This window comes from Neolamprologus brichardi, chromosome 8, assembly GCF_056152115.1.
Source record: "Neolamprologus brichardi isolate AB-2024 chromosome 8, ASM5615211v1, whole genome shotgun sequence".
In the NCBI taxonomy this organism is placed as follows: domain Eukaryota; kingdom Metazoa; phylum Chordata; class Actinopteri; order Cichliformes; family Cichlidae; genus Neolamprologus; species Neolamprologus brichardi.
The window spans coordinates 10,929,416-10,955,529 of record NC_142111.1 but is presented as its reverse complement, the minus strand read 5'-3'; the positions used below and the strand labels follow the sequence as shown (position 1 = coordinate 10,955,529).

At 39.8% G+C, this 26,114-nt stretch overlaps 1 protein-coding gene across 1 annotated transcript; it reads right to left on the bottom strand.

The window, feature by feature from the left end:
* Positions 1-407: 407 nt before the first annotated feature.
* LOC102786634 (alpha-1,6-mannosylglycoprotein 6-beta-N-acetylglucosaminyltransferase B-like) lies at positions 408-24,370 on the bottom strand. The gene is made up of 18 exons (XM_035915437.2): positions 24,240-24,370; positions 23,761-23,816; positions 18,841-18,956; positions 13,778-13,907; positions 13,539-13,687; positions 9,979-10,043; positions 8,211-8,384; positions 7,965-8,132; positions 7,696-7,865; positions 7,310-7,441; positions 6,733-6,866; positions 5,321-5,454; positions 3,976-4,131; positions 3,748-3,894; positions 3,491-3,607; positions 3,300-3,374; positions 1,737-1,897; positions 408-1,424 (listed from the first exon to the last, which is right to left on the bottom strand). Exons 2-18 carry the CDS (start codon positions 23,784-23,786, stop codon positions 1,253-1,255), a joined length of 2,226 nt encoding a protein of 741 aa, XP_035771330.2. The 5' UTR covers positions 23,787-23,816; positions 24,240-24,370; the 3' UTR covers positions 408-1,252.
* Positions 24,371-26,114: the final 1,744 nt, after the last annotated feature.

Here is a 26,114-nt window from a genome sequence, read left to right as displayed (position 1 = left end):
TGCTGGAGCCATCTTTGCTAACAGCTGTGCTTTGTAAGTGCAGCACCTCATCACTGACTGTGAGCTGTAGTTTCACCTTTACTTGTTATCATTTGTTTCTTCCACGTGTAGTTGTGCAACCGGTTGGTGGGGGTGATGAGAAAAGCCTGTGTGACTCTTTGAGCTTTCAGAATGGAAATGATTAAATGTACATATGTCAGATTTCCATTTTTGTTCATATCAGCTTGGACCGTAACGCACCCTTGGGCTCTCAACAAATCTGTAAGTCATGAAGCAATCGGGGAGTAATCCTGGAACCCCAGTGCAAAACGAGACACTCGTTATGATTAAAATCATTTTAAGCTTTAATTTCTATTTTTTTAAAAAAAAAAAATCATGAAAATACAATTAATTCTGTCTTAACTGACTTTTTTCCCAGGTTTAAATGACATAAAGTTTGCATTTGAAAGCCAAACAATGAGTTTGTTCCTACAGCAATCGTGGGGGGGCATAGATTTAAAAAGAGCTGAGGGGGTTTCCTAAGTCAAAGATGGTTGGGAACCAATGGTTTAGATGACAGTATAATAATGGTCATACGGCTGTGACCTCCCAAATGGATTCAGAGGTTATCCATGATTCACTCCGATAATGAGCCTCATCACTTAGGCTGTCACCCTCTCTCCTTTAAGGCCCCAGGCTAATATCTGCAGCCAGCAAAGCATGAAGGAGCAACATGAGCAGCAATCCCATGCAGCACTGGCCACTGTGATACATTACTGTAAGCGAATGAATAATTAGATACTTATTTTGCATAACACAGAAGCCTACTGCACTGTGTGTGACTAGAGCAGGCGAAGAACTGATGTAAACTGGTCTGCTTTTATACTCGCCGGTGCCAGTTTCCACTTGATTTAAACACATGTAAACACATTTTCCCTGAGGTGCATATTGCCGGCATTCAAAGGCTTTTTTTTCTTAAGCTACAGTTACACTTGACGCCAAGGGAAATCAGGCCTTGGATTTACAGTTCTTCAGCTTGTCAAGTACTTTAAGGAAATGACATTCAGTTATGGTTACTTCCTCAGAATTGTATGTCATTTGAATGTGTACACATACACAAACATGACTGCAAGGCTTTCAATGGCTTTGGCGGGAGAGCTGTCTCCCTTTTGTTGGGAATCTTTACCTGTACAGCATGCATTGCAGATGGCTCTTTGGTGCTTTTCCTGAGTTCTTTCAGTGTTACTTAGAGGCAGTCAAGACAGATTGCAACCTATCCAGTTAGGTGAGATCTGCAGGGACACAGTCTGCGATAGGACGGATCAGAGCCAGCACAACTGAAAAGCAGGGGCTCCTGCTGGAGGCCACACTGACGACCCCAAGGACTGTAAGAAGGAAACAAGTGGTTGAGTTCTGGCAGCACGCTGGCGCAACTTAATCCAAGCCTGCAAATTAAAAAAAGGTAATTAGTTTATTTGCATATACAGTAGTGTACATGTTGATACTATAGAACATTCTACTATATTGCATTGTATTCGTTTAATGGTGTCTTTGTGATCTTGTTCAGTTTTATGGGGAATCCTGGATGTTGTACAAGAAAAACGGCTGTGCTTACTGATTTTTATCTGCTGAAAAGGTTACACAGCATTAACATTCGGCTCTTATTACCACCAAGAGATCTCAAACATGATTTTATTCATGTTTTGTCCTCGGTCTGTTTCCAGATGTGCATGTGTCAGTGTTTGCTAATTTCTCACCTGGTAAACGCAGCAGGGGTGTTGAGGTGGTGAAACAGAGCCGGCTCACACACAAGGGAGGACCGCCGGCACACACTCACACAGGACTGACCCAGTGGAGCGAGGTGAACCCTCAGAGCACTTTTTGGTGGCCAAGTAGGGACAGATTTACTGCAGAAGTTCTTGATGATAACAAAGAGAAGAAAAAAACTGACAACGATTAGAGTTTGAACCAAGCAAGAACTGAAAAATCTCTCCCCTATCTAACACTCATAAGGGAACAAAGGCCTGGGAAACAATCCTGACTTTAAATTAAAATCTGGATTTATCTATTATATAGATACACATAGGGTCTTCTTCTTGTTCTTCCTCTTTGATAATATTCTGTTTGGTGGATCCCCAACTGGAGAAATCTTTTTCTGGCAATACTTTACTCATATGAACTGCAGTTGTGATCAGAAGTTTCCATGCACTCATCATGGGCATGAATGATATGGTATTGCTCTATTGGAATATCCAATAGTTTTAGGTAAAGGTAAAGTTAGGTAGGTAAAGTTTAAGAATTTAGAGGTAGACCTCCATGCTGATACAGTGTTGTTAGGTTTGAAAGGCTGAGATTTACTCCTCCAAACATACCTCTTGTCACTGTGGCTAAATAGCTCAATCTTTGTCTCATATGATCATAAAACATTTCTCCAGATGACATCTGGCTTGTCCACGTGGGCAGCTGCAAATTTTTAGTCAAGCTTGAATACATCAATTTTCGAGCACTGTGATGTAAAAAATCGCTTTACAGTGACGTTGGTGTTCCAGGAGTTTCAAGTTTAGGGCAGGCTTGAGCCTTCATGCTTCCTGCGTTGTTCCTGAACCCATATTCCCTTTTGAGGACCTTTGCAAAGAAGTGACACATCTGAATAACTTGTGCTTACGTACAACTGTCTGAATTATGATCTTGGAATCTGCAGTTGTTTAGAAATGGCTCCAACTAGTGTAAATCCACAGTTCTCCTTCTTAGCTCTTCACTGAGTTCTTTGGACTTTCCCAATGTTCTGAGGTCAATCCAGTGAGGACTGTCAAACAAATCCTTTTTGTGCCAGCAAAGAGAAAGAGTTGTAGGCTATCGTGATCACTAATGAGATGTTAATAGGCTTTGGCCTGGTCAAGTTAAAAGACCCTGTAGAACCTTAAACTTATTAAAAGATTGAAGTGAGTGTCTGTATACATCTGAGACTGTAAGTCTAATTTAAAACCTGTGAGGATTAGAGAAAATCCAAAATAATTACCAACTTGTGCACCCAATTTTTCATTTGTAAAGTCATTAAAGATGTATGCTGTACAATCATTCCACTCTGGAAAGAACAGTTAAAAAAAATAATTAAAAGCTCCAAATTATAGTGTAAAATTCTGACCACAAAAATTCCAACAAAGGCACAGAGGCGTCAACTGATAGGTTTACAAAGGCATGCACTCTTTTTTGAGATTTCCACACATTTCAGAACATACTTCATAAATCTGATTTATGACTGAAATTTGCTGGGGTACCACCTAATAATAATACTCCATCTCTTTTTTACATCTTTGTACCTGGTGAGTGATGTAACCAAGGACCCGCTTCAGCATTCCCACACAAGTGAACTCCTGAGGAGTGAAGGACTTCACCTGCAAGATCAGACATAAACACGCTACCTTAAATGGAATTTGGGGAAATAATATGTGTGCATGTTTGTACTGAGCATACAGTTTAACTGTGATTTAGTATGTTTAGTGGAAACTACCTCACTTCTTAGAATCGCTTTGACGGCCTCGCGTATGTCACTCTTGTTGGTCACATCCACAGTCCATACGTAGGGTTTACCAATGAATTCCTCAGCATAAGGGTGCTGGGAGGAGATCTGCGATTGAAAATTATCAACTGTTATTATATCTTTGATAAAATATTGCCAGTATTTGGGATTCAACAATGAAATAACAATTTAGATAATATAAAATATTTATTTTCACGTTTTATCCCCATGATTTAAGAGTTGCTTACCTGTCTTGTGGTGGGCTTGCCCTTGTAGAAGTCATTGTTGGCTGATGAGTGTGGAGGGTCAAATCTCGGCTGAATAAAGACACATCCCATTCCTATTGCCTCAATAGGTGCTGGACCTTCATAGGGGAAGCCAAGACCTACAAACAACTGAAAGGGAAGATTTATAATATTGCAGGTTATCCAAAATAATTCTCTGGCTTTTTACACTGTGATCGGCTCTAATTAGACCTTAGTTTTACGGAGAAGTTGTTGAAAGTGTTCCTGAGTCAGCAGTCCGTGGTTTCTGATGAAGCTGGGCAGATGCAATGTGTGTCCAGGAGGCTGATAGACTGTGGCGTGAGTCTCCAGTTCTTCACTGATCACTTTCACATACTCATATTTACCCTGGAGATTACACACAGAAAAACAACAACAACAACAAAAAAACAGATGCATCACTGAGTACATGAAATTCAAGCGTGTTCAAAACCAAAATATACATGATATAAATATTTTCTTCTGTCCTGTGGCGCTATTTATCCATCTGGTGTAAGCTTCCCAATTTTGGTGATACCGGCTGTAGAAATGTTTGCCTTCACATCAGCATAACGGAATAAACATCGCCAGTCTTGTGGTTCTCCAAAAAAGTTCCAAAAAATGCCTTTTAAAAACAGAAATAACGATCAAGTTTCTCAAATAAAGCCACAAACTTTCTGTGAGCAACAGAACCATTTCCATTCTACCAAAGTAAACCCACCAACCTGGCAAACATGCAAATAAATGGAGTGGTATTTATATAGTATGGTATTTAACTGTTCTGCTCTAATTGAATGAAATCACACCACATAAGCCATATTCACCCATTTACATGGAATTACTTCTGCTCCTTTAAGTGAGCTCAACCTAATAGTTGCATCGAGAGAAATTAGGGGTTCAGTGTTTCCAAAGTTTGCTCAACAACATTTGGTAACATGTAGACTGGACTCCTAGCTCCTAGCTATCTACCACTGATGAGACACTTGACATTAATGCTCCATGTCTCATCTATAAGGTTTGTTAGTTGTGTGTTTTCTTTAGCTGGCAGGCATAGTTTGGTATAAAGGCAAAAGCTTCACAACAATTGCCATGGAGCTTCAGATTTACTTATCTTTTAACTTTTCAACAATTCAAGTGGCTAGTTCCCTTAGTAACGCAGTTATTAGCAGTACTATCTAGAACCATCGTACTCGAGAGAAGGCAGACATTTTTATACCAAAACACCCAAAACATGAATCCTTAAATAAGTAGTACTACAGGTTTGTCTATTAACAAGTATTTTTTGAGTTTTAGGTGACGTACAAACTAAGATCTAGTCGATATGGTGGCCACGAGGTTTCAAACGCATTGCAACTTAAGGAAATGTCAATGTGTTTTTTTTCTACTGCCATTGTGTTTTATTCAAGCTCAGCTGTGTTGTGTGTTTTTTAATAGTTGGTGTTTTCCTAAGGTTGCAGTGCATTTAACCTCTCATAGCCATCAAGTAGAGGACTTCTTGGCATAATTTGTTGTGAATGTTTGTTTTCTGGCATATATGCACTTTTTTTGGTCCTCATACCTGCCACATGTAGTCCTGTTTTCCATAGACCACCGCTATTCTGTCTTTCTTGTAGCTCACTGGCTCGAGCTCGCTTCCCTTCCTAACGGTCCCTTCACTCACAAAGCCCAGGAAGGAATTATCAGGAGTGTGAGCTGGAGAGAACAGAGCAAAGAGGACTTAAAGGAGATCTAAAAATAATTACTCAAGGGTTTGAACTTCAGCTACATTCAGAGAGAAAAAGGTAAAGCAGTCCAGTAAGTTTTTGGTAGAAATGCTGACAGACTTGAGCAGAAACTTCTCTCTAACTTGGTGATTATTTTAACTAAACAGTGATCAAAGACGGTGAACACTTATGAACCTATCTGCTCTGAAGATGACATAAAGAATAAGCTGATTGAGAGAAATGTGAAGGCTACTATTACCGAGGACGCTTATTAGGACTATAGTTGAATAACAGTTTATATTAAAATTCTGCAAGAGAGGAAAAACATGCTGTGCAGCATAAATCATCCGCTGAAGGAAATGAGAACTCCACATATATAAGAGGGTTAGGTGTTTGGATAGGCAGCTGCCACCCTGCTGCCCTCTGACACACTGAGGTAGGTGTGAGAGATGAGTATTTACTTTAAAAGGAATGTGCCAGCAAAGGTGTATGTTCAAACATCGATTTGTAACCTTTGCGTGTGTGTGTGTGCTGTCCTCTTGTCTCAAGATACTTGTTTAAAAGACCTTTGCCAAATCTCCCCTCATTCACCCAGCACAGAATTTCCTGCTGGCTTCTTTTCAGCTCCACTTGTCTCCAGCGTCTGTCTGGGTTCACCGCTTCACACACACCTATCAGATATAGTAGTGATATGCAATGAAACACTGCTATGGTCATGCAGCTTGTGGGGGTTTGGAGAAAAGCTGGGAGTGAATGAAGCGACCTTTGGTTTCTTCTGCCTGTTTACAGTTCTGGTTTCCTGTAATCCTTCAGTCAACTGTCTTCCTCTGGACTTTTGCAAAACAGAAGCATAAATGCTTAAACATTCTCAAACTTCATTCTTTTCTTTCTTCCTACCGTGTCCTTCTTCTGTTTTGTTTTCTTTCTGTCTTTTGGTCCTTCTCACATCCTCAACTAACACCCCCCTCCTCCTTTAGCAGGACAAATAAACAGTGTTCCAAGCTGAGGGATGAAGAGTGGCTCTCGGCCCAGGGCTTCCAGCTTTTCTCCATCTCCCGGCAGGGTGGGAAAGATGACAAGGAGAGGTGTTGGAATGAAAGCTCCGTCTGGGCACGAAGTTTATTTAACCTTAGCTGTTAATCCTCTCATTGTAAGGACACTTAGAGGGTTGCATTGGAGACATATATTTAGAGTGCATTTTAAGATAATTGTATCCATGCGTAGGAAAGACATAGGTACAAATCAACATGCGTACAAAATAACTTACGGAACATGGTCATGTACTGTAGAGGTTGGAGATCCCAGCTGCCCCACAGCGTTTTATATCCATGGCTATGTGCATAGCTCGCAAAGTTAAAGGCCGGTTCAGTGCCAAATGAGTCCAAGATTCTGAAGCGACACCTAGAAAGATTGTTGTTTTTGTCATTCATTGATATACTTATTACTACATGTTTTGGCGCATAAAGCTGCAATCATCATGTGACATACTTATATTTAAAATCTCACAAAGCCCTTAATGTGTCGGGCAAATATCAGGGCCAATAAAAACTGGACAAAACAACATGTAAATGTTTAATTGCTTTGACTAAAGGATCTCACAGTTTTCCTACTTCACACTGAAACAATAATCCACTAAAGCAAGCTGTATAAACGTGTCATACAAGTTCAACTTTATGGAAAACAGAAGTAATTTTTTATTATTATTGTTATTATCGCTGGTGGGGGGTTTTTTTTATTAATGACAATAATGGTAGTTTCTAAATTATTTATCACTACATCAAAAGTCTTCATAAGAAAGGACTTGAAATGTACTTCCTATATGATCCAGAAAATTGTTTATGTACTGGTAATGCTTGAAAGCCAGTCCCATGGCTCCTTGGAGGTGAGCGAGACCATGATAGTCGGTATAAATGAGGTCAAAGTTGAGGGGCCTTTGGATCGGACAGCTGCCTCTGCCTGGAGCAGCACCTATCAAGCTGAATTAATCACAACAAACACAAGTCAGGTTCTAGAAAGGACAACAATAATATTGTTTCCCTCTTTTCATCACTACAGTGTAAAGTAATCACAGATTAGCTGGACTGACAAACACAAGGTTGTGTAAAACATGTATAAACTGGCTTTAAGGTCTGTAATTACATCATATATCAGTGATGCCAGAGTATAAATCCTATTCAGTCCAATTAACTAATGAAATTATGTCAAAATAAATAAAATTAGTAGTAGTAACCTGTGAAGTTGGTGCTGTGAGGTGCTGAAGATCAGGTTGTGGCCAAGGATTGTTAGACAAGCGCTGAGGTCTGCCCACTGAACCAGTTCTCCTAAAGGACCACCTCTTTCCACCATTGCTTCAAAACGCTGGCCAACACTTCCAGACAGGGCACCAGGATAAAGCAGCACCTTAAGTATATAAAGTCCCAAATTATTATTTCACTGATTATCAACTATATAAAATGAAATACCTCAATAAACTTTAATCACTTATACATATACATATACCCTCATCTGTGTGGAGACTGTGTTATTGCTGCTCTCTTTCATCCTCAGACCAGCCTGTATCCACCGTTCAGACATTTTTTCCACTCTGGAGCGGATAAACTTAATTGCTGGGCTGCTGTTGTTGCTGATCGCCTCATACAGTGGGAGTAGAGATTTACGTATCTCAGCCTGCAAATTATTATAACATGAAAGCAGTGAAAATGTCATCATTCCACATCAACATACACAAGCGCATCAAGAAGCTACCTTCTTTGTATGAGCTTGAGGTTTCTGATGCCATGGCAGACTAGAGTGGTTTCTTCCATCTCGAGGGGGACAAAAGTCCTCTGTCTGGCTGAGGTAAGTCAGTACGGAGCAAGTGGTACCATCCATTCCATAAAAAGCATAACAGGGGTCTGACTGCCACTGAGCCTGCAGGAACTGCCACAGAGAAACTTGTTATGTTATTAAACATGTTTTTTACCTGGTCAAAATTGGTCTTTGTACACTGCAAAAACGGAACCATAAATGACACATTCAATTCACTGCCATTCATTTCAATACAACTGAACTCATTTCACTTTTATTTATATAGCACCAAATCGCAACAGCAGCATATTATAAGGTAAAGACTCTATAATAATAGAGGGAAAACCCCAACACTGGCTCCCTATGAGCAGGTACTTGGCAACAGTGGGAAGAAAAAACTTCAGTTTAACAGGAAGAAACCTCTGGCAGATCCAGATTCATACTAAGGCAGGGCATCTGCCATGATTGGTTGGGGGTGAGGAGAGAACGATAAGACACACTGAAAAAGAGCTGGAGATTAATAAAAGTAATGATTAAATGCAAAATGGTGCATAAGCACAAATAGTGAAAACAGAGGAGTGAAGAATAAAGGCTCAGTGCATCATGGGAAGCCCCCAGCAGACTAGGCCTATTGCAGTGTAACTAAGGGAGGATTCAGAATCACCTGTCCTAGCCCTAACTATATGCTATATTAAAAATGAAAGAGAGAGCACCTTTAGGTAGAGAGTGAGTAGGTACCTTTTTAGATACTGTTTCTAAGATTTTTAGAACAGAGTACTATAACCTTACTTTTATCTTAATTTAGAAACAGGAAGTTAGAGGTCTTTATGTTTTTAAGACATTCCTGCAGATAAACTAATTGCTGTGTGTCATTTTGCTTCATGGGTAGAAAGAGCTGGTGTCATCTGTATAACAATAAAAATATATGGTGTACCTTCTAAGGGAAGCATTTATGATGTAAATAGAATTGGTCCCAGTACAGAACCCTGTGGAACTCCACAATTAACCTTAGTGTGAAAAGAAGACTCCACATTTAGATGAACAAATTTTTGACATTGATTCCACATACAGTAGAATAGAGCTTTAGTCACACCCTCTCACAAAGAGAGAAGAGAGAGAAAAGTATAGATCAGGTGATTACAATGAAGGAACTAAATGCATTTGTCAGCAACAACTAATTTGATTAGCACTTGATTGTGTATGGACAGCCACAGAGCGTCTTTTCCATTTACAAGGACTAGTATTATCTGGTTTTTAAGAAAATGCACAACACTTGTGTTACATAATGAATTTAACATATTGGCCAGTTACAGATGTTGCGTCATAAAGCCATGGATGGAGCTGATACAACAACCAATCTATTAGCTAAGTAGGATTAGAAATGGAAGTCTTGTCTCTTAACCAGAAATAGATATTGACAAAGGTCATTCAAGGTTGAAATGTTTGCTAGGATGTCTTCATAGTAAAAAAAATAAAATAAAAAAATATATATATATATATTTATATATATATTTATTAATTTTTTAAAAGCATTTTAAAAGCATTTTATATAAAATGCTTTTAAAATGCTTTTAAAAAATTAATATATATATATATTTTTATTTTTTTATTTTTTATTTTTTTTAATTATTTTTATTTATTTATTTTTGTAAAGCATTTTAATATAGGCATAAGCATTCCAATACACCAATTAAATTTGCACTCCAAAACATTTCCACTTTCTCACCTCCACCTTCTCTGCACATACTGGATATGCAGGATCCACTGGCACTTGACACTTCTCGTTGGACCCTGTGGGGTAACATATTAACCGTCAAACTTTTTTTTCCTTTTTATGGCTCTTTTGAATGCACCATTATTCTTTAATTCCTGCATCAGTAACAAAACGTATACTGTTGAGTCACCTCAACTCGGCTAATGAAGAACAGCGGACAATAACTTTGATATACAACCTCTTGACTGAAATGTGCACAGTGAGTAGCAGCCATCAGCACGATGTATAGTGCTGCCATGCCTGTATGAGGTATTAGACTAGCGCTCTCAGAGACCCTTTCCCGTAAACCCCCCACCATCTCTAGCCCATGTCAATCAACTGGAATGAATGCACTCACGCACACCTGACACACCTGCCTCCTACCAAACATTCCCATTTACCATGCTGGCCTTGCCAAAGTACACAGTCCTTAACTGTGTAAAACAACCTAGTAAAAAGGGAAAGAGAGAAGAAAACTTGTAGTCTGAGCTGAAGCATGAGCACCTAAAAACAGTGTTATGCTATACGAGCACAGCAGAAAGAAGAAAAAAAACCTTCTGCAAAAACAGAAGTATGGGCAGACAAGTTGGTGAAAGGACTCCTGGGTAATTCAGACATATTTTATGAGTGTGAGGTAATGTAGGAGGGAGAGGGTGAGGGGCAAATAGGCTGGTATTGGTGGGAAGTGTGTGCCTCTGAATATGCGGGTGGCACATGTGGACATGCATGTCCACAGAAGTGTGTCTACAAGCATATCCATGTGATGGTGTCTGTGTGGCCTAAACTATATGAATTCCACTTTTTGAATCATACTTACCCATCCCCAGCACTCACATACCCATACAACCCTTCGCGTGCTAACCGGCGTGCGTAACCCGACTCTCACCTGACACCTCACAGGAGGGTCGTAACGTAAACTTTTTTCCCTCCCCATGCCCAGTGGATTGGTGCTGGCTCTGTGGGACTTGTTAAACTTCTATTCAAGGACTTCATCCCCCATAACCACCTGCACACACACTGACCTGTAGCCCCGCCATTCACACCTTCTATTATCACAGCTTGTTAATTTCACTGTGTGGTTAACCTTTTCTAAGGCTGTGAACCATACATTTGGCTCAGAGGATCACTGTACCGATACAGGCGCCCACAGAGAGGTAAGCAACCAGCCAATTATTGGGATTTTTTTTTTTTTTATTTAGTATAGCCAAAGCACAGTTTAATTTAAAAAAGTATAATTCTTATTGGATCTTGAACAATGGAGTGCTTCTAATGAAGGGAACTCTAAAATTAAGTTAAACTAGGAAAGATTTATATACCCGACCTCTCCGTGAGACCCAGTCAGCCAAATTTAATCTCCTCAAATTTGGTTTTGGAAAACTTGAACTAACTAATAATTTGATTATATGTAAATTTTCCATGTGTGTTTCACAGGTAAATTGTTAAATTTAATGGAATCTGATCAAATTAAATATACTTGATTGTTATACTGAAAATATTACACTGAATATATTTTTAATAATTAATTATTTGAAAAAATACACCTTTGATTTTACATATTTCAGTTGCAAATAATTTTTTTTAGAGGATATAAAGTTGTATACTGACAATTTACAAATTCTGAATGGAAAAAATGTTAATATAAAAAATGGTAATTCACTCTTTGCTAATTTAAAATTGAAGTTAAGTAACTATAACTTTGGGTTGTGCAAAAGTTTCGGCATCTCATTAAGTCATCTGTTTTGTATCAAGCTAAAAGTCTGTCTTTATTCTGTCTGCAATGTCCTGCGGATAACTATAACTCCTGAAATAGTTTTAGGTGGTCTTGTATATGTTTAAAATTCCCCTGCAGATTTTCAATAATGTTGAAGTCAGAGAACAGTGGGAGTCATTCCAAAAGCTTCAGCTCACACTCCTTGGAGATTTGCAAGGTGTTATTTTATCAAATTCCTGTGGCTTTTTTGGCCAAATGGAACAATTTAGCATTTATTTGTCCCTCAAAGAAGTCTTTTATATCCAGACATTGCTTTACGTTGTTCACATGAGGACTTTTATGATGAGGCTACATGTAGAAGCTGTTAGTGCAGCAGATAAGAGAAGTTCTTTCAAAAGAGGATACACGAGCCACCGTCAGTCACTGATTTGAAAAAACCCAGTAGTAACTTGAATTTTTTTTGAATTCTAAAATTGTTCGATTTGGCTATTGTAAGTGTTTTTCCTTTCCCTGTTTAGTGCATAGTCAATGGACAGTAACACTTTATAATACAGCCCATAACTAAGGGCACAATTTTCCTGTAATTAAATAGGATTTCAATGTGTTTAATTGAAATTACAGTGTAAATATATTTATCTACAAATAATCAAAGGTAGGCAAAGTTAAGCCACTCTATATTTACCGAATACTTATGTTGAAAGAAGGAGAAATATTGTTTATTTTTCCATTATGTTACCAATGAATAACGTAATACTTAAGGTTACTGACAGTATCATTATTTCTTTGTTTCCTGTAAAAACCTGACTTTTTACCTCCTTCTTCTAGTGAAACTGCCTTTAAGTAGTTTTAGACAGATATAATTGCAATTCCAAATAAAATACATTATAAAGCCATTTAATTACAGCGGAATTACCCCCTTAGTTGTGGGCTTAGTTGATTCAAAAACACTGGCAACTGCCAGCACAACCCCTCAGCCTCCTAGTAGACACACCTGTGCTGTGAATATTTGAATGAAATTTAAAATATTCACAAGATTTTCAGAAAACTTCTTCTGACCTTGAGGTCAAGGTCACTGAGATTCTAACTCACCCAAGATTTTTAGTAGATACCCCTATGGTATAAATTTGAAACTCATACGTTGTCTCATTCTGAAGTTATGACATTCACAAAGTTAGGTGTCCACGCCAGCTAAACCTTCTCACAGCCCCTATGCATATGACTGAACATGACAGGGGTTTACTTTGTCTTTTGGTTCAGCAGATAGAGTTTCTTCCAGAAGTCTTTTTCCCAGATCTCATCTTGACTACCACAACTCCCTCCTTTTAATTCCTACAGAAACTGCAAGCTGGAATTGTTTTTTAGCTGCTTAGAGCGACTTTTGGTCAGAACAAGGTTTAGAGTCAGCAAATTTACTCATTGTAGCTTTGAAGGTGTAATGAGCAAAAAATCCTAATCACAATTTTTGATGTGTTTATATTTGAAGAAAGATTTTATTTTTAATGTCTGTTTGTTATTGTAGGGGTTGTATTCCCTTTATTTTTACTTCAATAATTACCACTAAAGCAAATATTATTTGCTCACGGGTGCCCAAACCATTGCGCACAGGTTTACAATTTCCACCCACAGGAAATAACAAATCCAAACTGAACAATGAAATACAAAACTGTCTCTTGAAGTCAAGAAAAAAGTGAGCACATATGGTAAGTCTATTCCTGTATCATCGTTTTAGTGTAAGAGAATCAAGGTTGATCATTGTAAACACAATGTAAACCATGTTAAGTCATTTAAGAAATATTGGAAGTGATAAAAGCCTGGACTTCACCTGTGTGTGATCTACGGTTAACAAGTGGTGTTGCAGCTTCAGCCTGATGGTGGTGTTGGTGGTGATGGCTGAGCTGATCAAGCCTCTGCGATACTCTTTTCATCTCTCTTTCTACTAAACGAGCCAAACCTTGCTGGTCCTGTCTGAAGCTGGGAAAAAGCAGAAACCCACGTGTGACCACAAAAATGCACTATAAGTCATATCTATATTTAAAAATACTGAACTCCACAAATCAATACCTTTGCAGCAGCAAAGTGAGATCATTTCTGGTCAGCTTGGAGCCATCTTTCTCTCTGCTCAGCCTCTGTACCTGAGTATTCAAAGCCTCCAAGCGAAGAGCCAGGCTACGAAAGCTAAGCCCACGCTGACCTGTAAATTAAAGTATGTCACATGTTGTAATCTAGAAGTGGTATTATTAAGTCTAAAATGAATATTATTAGTCTATTAAATAAAGGTATTCATAAAAACACACTCTTTCACTACAAAGAGCACTACTGTATTTTATTTGACTAAACTTATTTGCTCAAAACTTGTCCCATAAACCCCAAGAAATGGCAAACTCAGTGGGTTAAAATGTGACTTTAAGGTTTCCTGACTGAGCAACAATGAATGATGAACCAGAAGGGAGACCGGTCTATTTAGCGAATGCTTGCACATTCTTTATTGGAGGTCACGCTAGTTCAAAATACTGACCTCACGTGCTTTAGAAAAGGCTCTTTAGTGTTCCAGTTTGCGGGTCGGACTTGAAGCAGACTGGGTTTGAGTCCCGCCCAAGCCGTTTGCTGCATGTTTTCAAACTCTCTTACTCTGCTCTCCTGTCTTTCTTCACTATCGCTATCTAATAAATCTAATTAATCAAAAATTTAAATAAAAAACAATAATAATAATAATCAAGCAAAAAGAAAAGTCTCTGAGGTAATATACAGTCATGGTTAGGAGTTTACATCCCCACCTCATGGGCATGAATTTTGGGCTTTTAATGATTTCTTTGAACTTTTCTTTTTCGAGGGTAGATATGATTGAGTAGCACAAACCTTTACTGACTTAAATGTTGAATTTTCTTTGATCGTCAAAGGGTCAAAGTATACATACAGACCCACGTACAACCCCACTAATAGTTGGTTAAATTTCCCATAGCAAGTTACACCTCGAGCAGATATTTATGGCATAATTAGTTCACTCTGCTTGGCAGAATTGGTATAGTTGATTTGAATTGTTTGGATGGATCCAAATGGATCCAGCTTTTAAGTGTTGTCCACAAATTTTTAACAGGGGTGAATTCGGCGCTTTGGAAACACCATTCCAACAGCTTAATGTTATCCTTCTTTAGCCGTTCCAGAACCAATTTTGTTGTGTGTCTGGCATCATTGTCCTGTTGGAACACCCAAGGGCTTGTATGTGCTCCAATCTTCTAACTGTTGATGTGAGGTGTAGTTGAAGAATCTGGAAGTAATCCTCTTTTTTAACTGCTCCATCCACTTTGTGCAATGCACCAGTACCACTGGCAGCAAAACAGCCCCGAAGCACTGCGCTACCACCATCATGCTGGACAGTTGCTGTAGTAAATTTGAAAACCTCACCTCTATACCTTCAAACATACCTCATGTCATTGTGACCACTAGCTCAATTTTTTGACTTGTCTGACTATCAAACTTTTCTACAGGAGGCATTTGGCTTGTCCCCATCGGCAGACGCAAACTTCAGTCGAGGTCAATGGTGTTGATTTTTTGGTCTGCACCCTCTCAGTAAGATTCATTTTAGTGTTGACGGTGACGCTGGTGTTCCAGCAGTTTCCCATTCATGGCAGACCTGAACCTTCCTGGTTCATGGGGTTTTCCTAACTATCTTAACCGATTTCCTCTCATCTAAGGGTAACAGTTTGAGTCTTCCTCCAGACCTTTGCAAAGTGGTGACACATCTGAGTAACTTGTGCTTACGTACAACTGTCTGAATTATGACCTTGGAATCCGCAGTTGTTTAGAAATGGCTCCAACTTGTATAAATCTACAATTCTGTTTCTTAGCTCTTCACCAAGTACCTTGGACTGTCCCAAAGTTCTGAGTATTGGTCAGTCCAGTGAGGGCTGGTAAATAAATCCTTTTTATGCTTGCAAAGAAACACTACCAGTTGTAGTCCACCATGATCGCTAATGAGAAGTTAATAGGCCTTGGCCCAGTGAAGTTAAAAGACACTGTAAAACCGTAAACCTATTAAAAGATTTATGTAAATTTATAATAGTCCTTCTGACAGTTGTAGACTTCTCACCACAACTGTACACATACATGAAAAAAGAGGTCAGTTGCCCTACGTCACCATACATACATCTTGCTAGTTGACCAAAGGAGGTAGGTTACGGTGATATTTTTAACACTGACTATTATGACAAGTTAAACAAGAACCCTGTACTTCTTGAGTTTGGGCATGTGGACTGAGTATATAGTAACTGGGTGACCTAAAGCAGCATTTTTCATTGTCAGAACCTCAGTTAGACAGCCCTCTAACTCTAACTCTAAGCGACTGTATGTTGCCATAAATACTGATGATGATGCTTAAAGAGTTCAGAGTGAAACAGCGTAGTATATTGAGGATGTCTTGACCAAACAAAAATTCTATTCACAAAGAGCGTTTTAAAATAGTTTTGCTAGCATTGAGCATCAAATATTGAGTGCTACACTGGCTTTAACCTGTGATGCACAGAGAAAATCATAATGTCATTTCATCTTTGTTTGCTCAGCTGATTGTCAACATGTTATTACTGGCCTGCCAGGGCTCCTTTGGGTGCAGAGACAATGAGAGAGGACATGGGACCCTGCAATAACTTACAAGCTAACTGCATGACTGTAATAGTCCAAAGCTTGTAAAGATGTGACTGTGCAGCTAGTAAAATCATGTGTTTCTGTATGTTTACATGTCTGCAACATTTACTTTGAAGTCGCAGACGTAGAAAATAGAAAATATTTCAAATCAAATTCAAATCATTCCTCGTTTGTGTTTTCTTTTTCTTTTTTTCATATATTTGTCACAGTTACATGTTACAAATCCTTAAACAAATTCTTATAATAGACAAAGATAACCTGAACAAATACAAAATGCAGTTTCTAAATGATAATTTCATTTATTATGAGAAAAAAGTTATCCAAACCTACCTGCCGTATGTGAAAAAGTATTTGGCAGCTAAACCTAATAATTGGTTGTGTCAACCTTGGCAGCAAGAAGTACAATCAAGCCTTTGTGATAACAGACAAATACTCTTTTACTACACTGAAAAAGAATTTTGGCCCATTCTTTTGTGCAGAATTGTTTTAATTTAGTCACAGTGGAGGGTTTTTAGGCCTGTTGTCATCATACTAACGCATCTTACTTGGGTTGAAGTACAGAATTGACTGGGCCTCTCCATTAGCCAATCAGAGGTGCACTTGCATATGATCAATGTCCTGCTGCTTAACCCAAGTGCCACTGAGCTTAAAGGCAAAAACTGATCCCCAGACGTTGTCTTTCAGGATTTCCTGGTAGATAGCAGAATTGATGGTTCAATCAATTATGTGCATCAAAAATAAGCCTCTGCGAAATAAGCAGTTCAGAAGGTTGGATCTAAGAGTTCACACTTGGAAATTGGAGCAGATATGCCAGAGGGATCAAACACTGGGTCAGAGGCTCACTGGATTTTATTCCTTGTTGCCAAAAAACGAAACTAATGCTAGAAAACAAACGCGTTCATAAATACTTTGTGAACCAAACATCTATGCTTTTATAGGCCCCCTGTCAATCATGACCCCTTAGAATCATCACTTTTCTCCCTGCCTGCTGTTCTTTAGATGTTTTTCTGGGTCCTTTTGTGTCCTCCTGGATGAGTCGTCAGTGCACTGTTGAAGTCATTTTGGTAGGCTGGCCATTCCTGGAAAGATTTGCCGCTATTCCAAGTTTTCCCCATTTCTGGGTAACAGTTCTCGCTGTCGTTCACAGGAGTCACAAAACCTTAGAAAGCCTTTGTAAGCTCTTGCAGCCTATTGGATGTCAATGTCTTTGCCTCTCTGTTCGTTCTTTAAATTGTACCATGATGTGTTGATTTTCAAGCTCGTTTAGCCTGCTTCACTTTGTCAGACATGTTCTGTTTAAGTGATTTCTTGAATCAGCAGGTCTGGTAGTAATCAGGTCTCGGTGTGGAAAGTGAAACTGAACTCAGCTTTCCAAAACAATGTGGTTAATGACCATTATTTCATGATTTAATAGGAGGGGCAATTACTTTTTCACAAAGGGCAGGTAGGAAATGAATGAATGAAATCATCCTTCAAAAACTACATTTTGTATTTACTCGGGTCATCTTTGTCTAATATTAAATTTGTTTGAGGATCAGAAAACTGTAAGTGTGACAAATGTGCAAAAAATAAGAAATCCTGAATTTTCATAATACGATATCAGTGCAATCGGGCATCATTTTAAGATTTAATATATCAAATAACTTTGCAAAACTGCAAATTTTCCACAGAGATGAACGTTTGGTGATAAATGGGAGCTGGATTAATTGTGTGCGCTTACCAACAGCTATTTCCATGTGGTATTTTTTCCAGTACAACTACTGCTGGGTGGCTCTTTGTACACAACTTCTGGTGGGTCCCACAGAGCACAAAGCAATTGTGGCTGTGTGTGTCAGTGGCTTAAATGCAGGAGTGGGTTATACTGTCTGCTAAAAACAATTTTCCTAGAATTTGAGACGAAAAGCATCGGAATGTTTAGACAAGTATCATCTTTTGTGGTTGCATTTTGAAACCGATTCACTGGTAGGCACATTGTTCAAGTCTTTCACAAAAGAGCTGGCTCTTTCTTATGTTAAGTGTATATATTTGGTTACTAATCCTCACAAGACAGCTATTTTTATTCACTGTAGAAACATATTATGTATAAATGTATTCCTATGTGTGGCATTACCACACTTCATATAAGTCAAGTAAAGTGAATTAAGAAACCTTCCCAAACAACCTTGTCTACACCATCTTAAATGCCTTCCTTTAGAGAAACAGTTTAGCCAGACAAATGATTTTGGGATTGGCCACAAACCCACAACTGTCAGACGCCTGGGAGGGCCCACCGGGAACTGTGTACAAATCTTCATATAACACTGGCAAATCAGTCAGGTCAGATCTTAATCTCTGCACACAAAGAGCTTCTTTCATAATCACTGTTGCCCAAAACTATGGTAATGTGGGTGCGCACTAATGTATTACCATTTTTGCATTTTCAGAAAAGTTTTAATAGGAAACTAAATCCACTTGTAAACTAAACTGTGTTCGTGTGTATGAGTTACCCAGATCCTCAGGTGAGCTCCCTGCAGGATCATCTCTGGTCATCTCCAGTGGCACCCACAAACTCTGTAACAGCAGGGTGACCACAGACAGGCACAGACACAGCACCAGGCAGCCACTAGAGGGCACAATACACAGAGAAATACTCTACAGCACAACCAGTAGTCACCAAGCCTTTTTTGGTGTAATGTATAGTGATGGGATTTCCGGCTCTTTTTAGAGATCCGGCTCTTTCGGTTCGGCTTACTAAAAAGAGCCGGCTCTTTCGGCTCCGAACCGGCTCTTCAGGTTGTTTTGTTGCTTTAATTAATTTATTATTAACAATAATATAAAATTATGCACAAAAGGAATTACTGACGTAAAAAAAAAAAGTGGTTTTATTTATATATGTTTATATATCAACACTGCGCCCAGCATCCTGGAGCACTTCTGTTGTCTTTTGTACGTGTTTTGAGTTTTTACGTGCTTCGGAGTTTGTACGTGCTTCGAAGTTTGTACATGTTTTTACGTGTTTTGGAGTTTGTACGTGATTTGAAGTTTGTATGTGCTTTGTCTCTAGGGGCTGTAAATATACTTTTATTTATTCACTCCACATAAAATGTAATAAATAAATCATATAATACAAAAATCAACTATTCACATTTCAAATTTTAACTATTTAAATTTTCAGCTTTTTCCTTTTACAAATTTAAAGTGAAACAACACAAAACACTGCAAACCACAACACAATTAAATATAAATTAAAATATGAAAACAAAAAAAAGATGCATATTCTCTGTCATATGGGCCCGCATGAATAAACTTTCTGAATCCTTTATCATCTGCAACCGAAAATAGTTGTGGATGATTACTATACCTTTCTAATGTGACGTTGTTGTCCCCAGTGTTGCTAACTCCTCAGTAAGGAAAATCGCTATTGGCTGTCCTAAAAGTCGCTAGAAGTCGCTAAATGACGCCATCGCCTAATTTGCATAATGGGTCATGCTAATATAATTGTAACCTATGCTGTTGGAGAGAGAAATAACATCGTGGAAGAGACATAAAGTGAGTAAAAAACGTCCTAAATGCATTTAGAGTTTATTTAGAACTCCGAATTAAATTTATTTTAGCAATTATTGTTTTTTGTAATGTCACAATTCCAACCCTGCTCCTTTATCCGGGCTTGGACCGGCAAAAGTGACCTGAAATAGGCACTCTGGTGGAGTTACTTTGTGTGTGTGTGTGTTTTAAACCTGAAACCATCCTACGTTGGGTGAGTGCTGAGTGTTTGTATATGTGTGCATGAGGGTGGGAATGCATGTCTGTGTCTGTGTGTGCCTGTTTGTCTGTGTCTATATGTCAGGTCGGGTCTTAGACTCCACCTCTCTGGGAACTCCCAGGCCCTCCAAGTGTGGAGGCCTATCTCCCCTCACCACACTCCCTGCCGGTGACTGATGCCCTCAGGGGTCGGTGCATTGTTGGTTCTTGGTGTCCGGGGCTGGGCGCTCAGGTCATGTGCCAGCTCACTCCCGGTGGCTACTTGGCGGGGCCTGGCGCCTGCTGCTCAGTCAGGCCTCTTCCGGGGCGCGGAGGGCCCTTGGGCCTCCGGCCTCTGTGCCTGCGGCTCGGTTCACTCTGGCACAGCTGGCTGCCGGCGGAGCCGGCGGGCACGCCGGTGCAGCCCCCTCTAGTTTCTGCCCGGTGGCTACTGGGTGACCCCTCGTCTGGGGATCCTCAGCCCTTCCCATGAAGGTGGCACGGATGCCCCTCCGGTGGTCCTCCTTGGGCTCTTGCACTCTGGGGCCTCTGGATGTCTGGGGCCTGGATCTCCTCCATGCCTGCTTCATGCCCTGGGGGACAGGGCTATGGCTCTCTACATCCTCTTGCAGACCATTACATGGGGAAACCATTTGAATACAAGCGCGCGATCCACACAGGTGTGCACACAGGTGTTCACTGTTTGTAGACTTAAATCACACCTTTCTTGGCTGCTACTTCAAAGCACATTGTGCGCTGTCTGTCCTGCGTGCTGCACAACAACATTCAATATTTAGTATTTACTGCTGTTTACACTTAGCTAGATTAATGCGATGGTGTTGTGTATAGTATGTTGCTTTGTTTTGTTTTTTTTTTGCTTGTTTTCTATTCTTTTTCTCTCAACAGGTGATCCCGGAGATATTTTTTTTCCCCCCCTTTCTCACTGTCCCTCTCCCCTTCTGTTTTTCTTTTCCTTCCTCTTTCTTTCTCCCTTTCCTATCCCTCACTCATGTCTGTCCCGTCTGTAACAACTGAAAAGAAAAGAAAATAAATAATAAAAACAAAGGTCGATCAAATGGACCAATACGGCAATGCCATGATGATCCATTTGGCAAAATAAATCCATTGGGTATCCTTGTTGGTCTTCAGACAACAATTCTGACGGCTAAAGAACCAAATGGGACAGGCAAAAAAAAAGAAAAAAAAAACCAAAAAACAACAAAAAAAAAAAACCTGATCCACAAAACAGCATAACAGTAAAAGAAGAACTGACTGCGTTACAGTCAGTGCGGGAGCAGCGGCTTCGCTCATGCGCGATTCATTTGCAGTTTGGACGCACAGGTGTGAGCATCTCCTGCCCTGATAGCAGTTGGGGGAGGACTATCCTCCGCCCGTGAGCGCTTTGGCACGGGCGAGGTGCCGACGGCAGCACCCGCTGGTTGTTGAGAGTAAGAGCGATACACGCTTTCACGTCAAAAAGTCGTCATAAATAAGTCTCCAATAACACCAGAAAAAGTCGCCAGATTTGTCGCTAGTCGCTTTTTAGAAAGAAAGTCGCTAAGGGGGTCTGAAAACTCGCTAAATATAGCGACAAAGTCGCTAAGTTGGCAACACTGGTTGTCCCTGGCTTTCTTTCTCTCTCTCTGTTCCTGTGCTACTGAGTGTAACTACCGCCCCTCCCCCCTCTGCCCAGCGTAAAGCACAAGGCTCGCGTGCGGAGTGAAGCGGAAAAAAAAGTGCGAGAGAGAGAGAGTGCGAGAAACAAAAAAAAAACACGTGACGACTCGCGATAAGGAGCCAGCTCGCGTCGTTCACGTCAAAGACCCGGCTCTAAGAGCCATTTCGTTCGCGAACGACCCATCACTAGTAATGTACCTCCACAGCCCAGCAAAATAGACTCAGGTAACCTATAGCAGCATGTATCCTTACTTGAAACTGGATGTTATTCAGTGTTGTGTTTTATGTTGACACACTGTAGAAGCCATTGTAGACTTTGTCCTACCTGAGAGTGGGTTTACTTTGACTCTAACTCTTCCACTAGTTTTAGCTTTAAACTATATGCTAATACCATTTTCACGTTATTGCTAGCTTTACCTATTAGCTACTCGTTTTAGATAATTATTTAAGCTGTTTTTATTACTTTAATATCCCGTTTCTTTTAGTTTAAGCCTACGTACCTGTTACTTTTGTTAGCAGTTGTTGTTGCTTGATGATAAGTCTACCTTTGGCAGACAGTTTAAGCTAACTTTAAGCTACATATTTCAGCTACCCCATAGCCTGCGTTTTTAAACTTTCAAAGAATGTAATCGAATACAATACAGCGTTAAAGTCAGAAGCTATCCTTCATTTTTATACATTGCTTGGATAATGGGACATAGGTGATGCAGTTTACATGGAAATACAGTATATCAGGCAAATGCATGGTCATTTGGTATGACCACACAGTTTGAACTCTTTTAGGCATCTTTCATGTAATTTTATTAAGTAGTTTTCATTCATCGTTTTCCAGGCTTTTTCTTTTTGGATGCTGGCGCCTGTTGTTCTGTTCTGTCTTGAGATGAGCCCACTCTGGGCTTTGGTAGGCCAGTTCACGACATAGAGTTTCGTTGTGATTTTCTATCTAGATATACTTTTACTATATTGTTGAAAAATTAAGCTGTTGATAATTAGACTTTTACCAGATGGTGGATCAAATCTGATGGTAAAGTCTGGCTCCTTGAAAGCAATATATAAAGAAGTGAGAGGTAGTTAAATACTTTTGCATAGTATTGAACTACCTCTAAAATATTAATTTTATATATAGGTGTATTTTGTTATCAAATCATAATTCACGTCTTTTCAAATGGTTGAGGGTGTAGTTTTGCCTTTAATCTCTAAAAATGCCCCCAAAGAGAACCTGTCTGACAAGACACCATTTGCTGCAGTAAAATCAACACCATCTTGTTGTTATTATTTCCCTTGATTGTTTATTTTTATTATTTATTGGCCATGTATCGGGCAGGACATAAAACGTCACTTTTTAAAATTAGTTTTCACCATGCCCATCCAGTTAAATGTACTTTAAACTTTATAAATTTGGTTTTAGTAGTAACCTTGATGCGATTAAAAAAAACGCACACAGGCGGACTTTGCCTTTCACTAAATTCATTTAGTGAATGTGGAGAGCTAAATTGTTCCATGACTTCAAGTGAGGGGACTCTGGCGTGTAAAAACAAGTATTTGAAGATTTAATTGGGGCTTAGAGAGCCATCACTCTCTCTCACTTTCATCAGGCCAGTAAAAGTATTCACCCTAACCCGAAAACATACTGCATAGCCAGGCTCAAGTGCCCACACAATAACTTTGAGGGCTCTCCTAGTGCCTATAAAGCTCCAGATTCAGATCCAGATCAAATTATGTTCCACTCAGTTGCATTTCATCAAAATTGTCAGTGCACTCATCACAAACTTTGAGCTGCACAGCTCAAAAGCCTCACAGGAGAAATCATGTTAAAACAAGTTACTGAGTAATGGTTGGCCTACTGCTGGTGATATCACATGCTGGGGAGATCCAGTTATGCACTAAAGCCAGCTAAACAATTAGCTGTCAAAATGAAAATGACAATTTCAGGCAGCCAAAGGAAGAAAAGCAATATGTGACCTGTTTTTCTACTTTCTACTGCGAGCTATAACGAGACTGGGGCTTACCTACGAGGCCGCAGTGTGACGCGCATGGCCCTCGGTTTACAGGGAGTAGGATGTCACTGTCGAAGTAATAACATTAGAAATTCCAATAAATTAAACATGCACTACACTGCAAAAGTGGTACGGTTACATTTCTTATTATCTAATTTGGATGAAAGTGACAGAAAACCATTGTACTTTTTCTTTTTAAAATTGCAAATTAATGGGCACACTTTCCAGCTAAACTCCATCAACAAATTTTACAGGCATAAGTAGATGTCAGAGTAATGCTGCTGCCTGCAGGAAAGACTGCCAGCTTGTTTGGCCAGTGGTCTTTCGGCATTTCTGTTATGTTCATTAGACTGATAGAGATGCTAAAAACAAAAAACGCCTGTCACCAGCCTGTTGTAGGTCAGTGTGAGTCATACACAGAGATGTCTCAGCAGTTTGCCTCACAAAACCAGTCAGCACACAGACAACCACACATTCAGAAACATCCTCACCTCTGTAGGTCTTCAACCCAACCCAGTGGCAGCCATCTGGCCTGCTTTGAAAACACAAACTTGAAAAAGCAAATAAAGTTAAGGACGGGACGTGGCTTGCCTCCTTTTTTTCTTCTTTCCGCTCTCTTTTCCCTCCGTCTCTGGCCCTGCCTTTTCTCTCTCTCCCAGGGCCTATGGGTAGGCATCCTGCAGTAGTCAAGGGAACCAGACTCCCCTTTAAAGAAGACAATACCCAGAGTGCTGCTTCGGCCTTTCAGAGGTACAATGGAGCCCACGCTACTGGGTGTCACTTTCTTTCAGGCTCACATTAAGTGCTAGTAGTGAATTAATACACAAGCTGGGAACTTATTTAGGTAGCTCAGTGGGTGCAAAGCTTTGGTGCTAAATGAAATATTACAGACACAAGACGGAAGGAACTTAATGACAGTGAAAATCATAATGATGGTGATAGAACAAAGAAAATGCCCACTCGAAAGTGTGTAAGTAACAACGCAGGGAAAAGATTGTAAGTTTGACATGTTATGTTGGAACTATGTCAGGGTTAGATAGAATTTCATGCGTTTGAGGCGCAGATTTTGGTGTATGTAAAAGTATGTTTCACCAAATCTGATTATGAATTACTTCTGAGATGGCCTTATAGTCCAGGTCCTGCAGTGGAAAGTGAGAAAGTGAAAATGAAAAAGGTCTTTCTAAAGCACTCCAGTGTTAACTTGGGCTTAAACGTTATAGCAGAGCATTTTTTTAGGGACCTATATTTTCTTTGTCCTATTTGGCAGAAAAAGCTCTAACGTGTGTCACGTGTAAGTTAACATGATTCAGGGCAGCAAACATTCTAAGCTGGTTCCTTTAGGAGTAATTTAAGAACACAAACTGTTTTTGTGAGCATGTAGGCTACGAGTACATGTATGCTGTAAATACACTGCATCCGGCTTCTGAGAAAGTTCTTCCATTGAGACGCTCCGAGTGACCACCATGACTGGCAGTCATCAGGAAATTCACAGAAGCATAGTTGCCTTCTGAACCTGTTCCTAACTCTGCTTCATTCTTTCTCGAGTGCCAGTGGCAGTAAACAAAGTGGATCATGCTAACGTGGTCCCAGAGGACGCATTACGATGCATTTTGGTACAACTAGGATGTCGCAGTACAGTTTCCCCCAAAGAGACATATCGGTGTCTATGATGTGGCCACACCTCTGGTAGAATGAAAAATAAAATATGAGGGCATAGACACACCTGCCACTTCATATACCTGCTTTATTGTGGCAACAGTCCTGCTGTTTAAACAGAGCTTTTCCTTTATTCTTCCCATTATAACACACAAAGAGCTTTTCTAAGAACTTGAAGCTCAGTTAGATAAGATAAGATAAGATACCTTTATTAGTCCGACAAGTGGGAAATTTCATGTTAAGCCAGAATGAAAGGACAAGTCAAACTGGCCCTCTCTTCCTGCTCAGATCATAAGTATACAGGGTAGTATACCTGAAGTTCTGTGTCCTCAGTAATATGTCTGGGTGAAACAATGTTGGCCACAGTGTGACTCCAGAGCCACGTGGCTTCCAATGCAAACATGTACAGCTGACAGAGACTGCGTGGAGGTCTCTTGGCTGTACTAACTGCTGAAAGAAAACAGTATTCACTGACTGATTGAGTTCTCTCTCAGGGACATTCCTGATTTGGCTTCAAAGAGTGACTTGTCCAAAGCCTGTCAGACCAATGGAAGGTCCGGTGCTGCAGCACGACTCGCTCAGAGGGTCCATTGCCTCCTGACAGAGAGAAACAGACGACCAGAAATACACGCAGAGTGGCCAGCATTAGGATGGTCATGGTATACTGATATAGCTTAGGTGGCTTGGTTGACCTCTAAAAGGTAAGTACC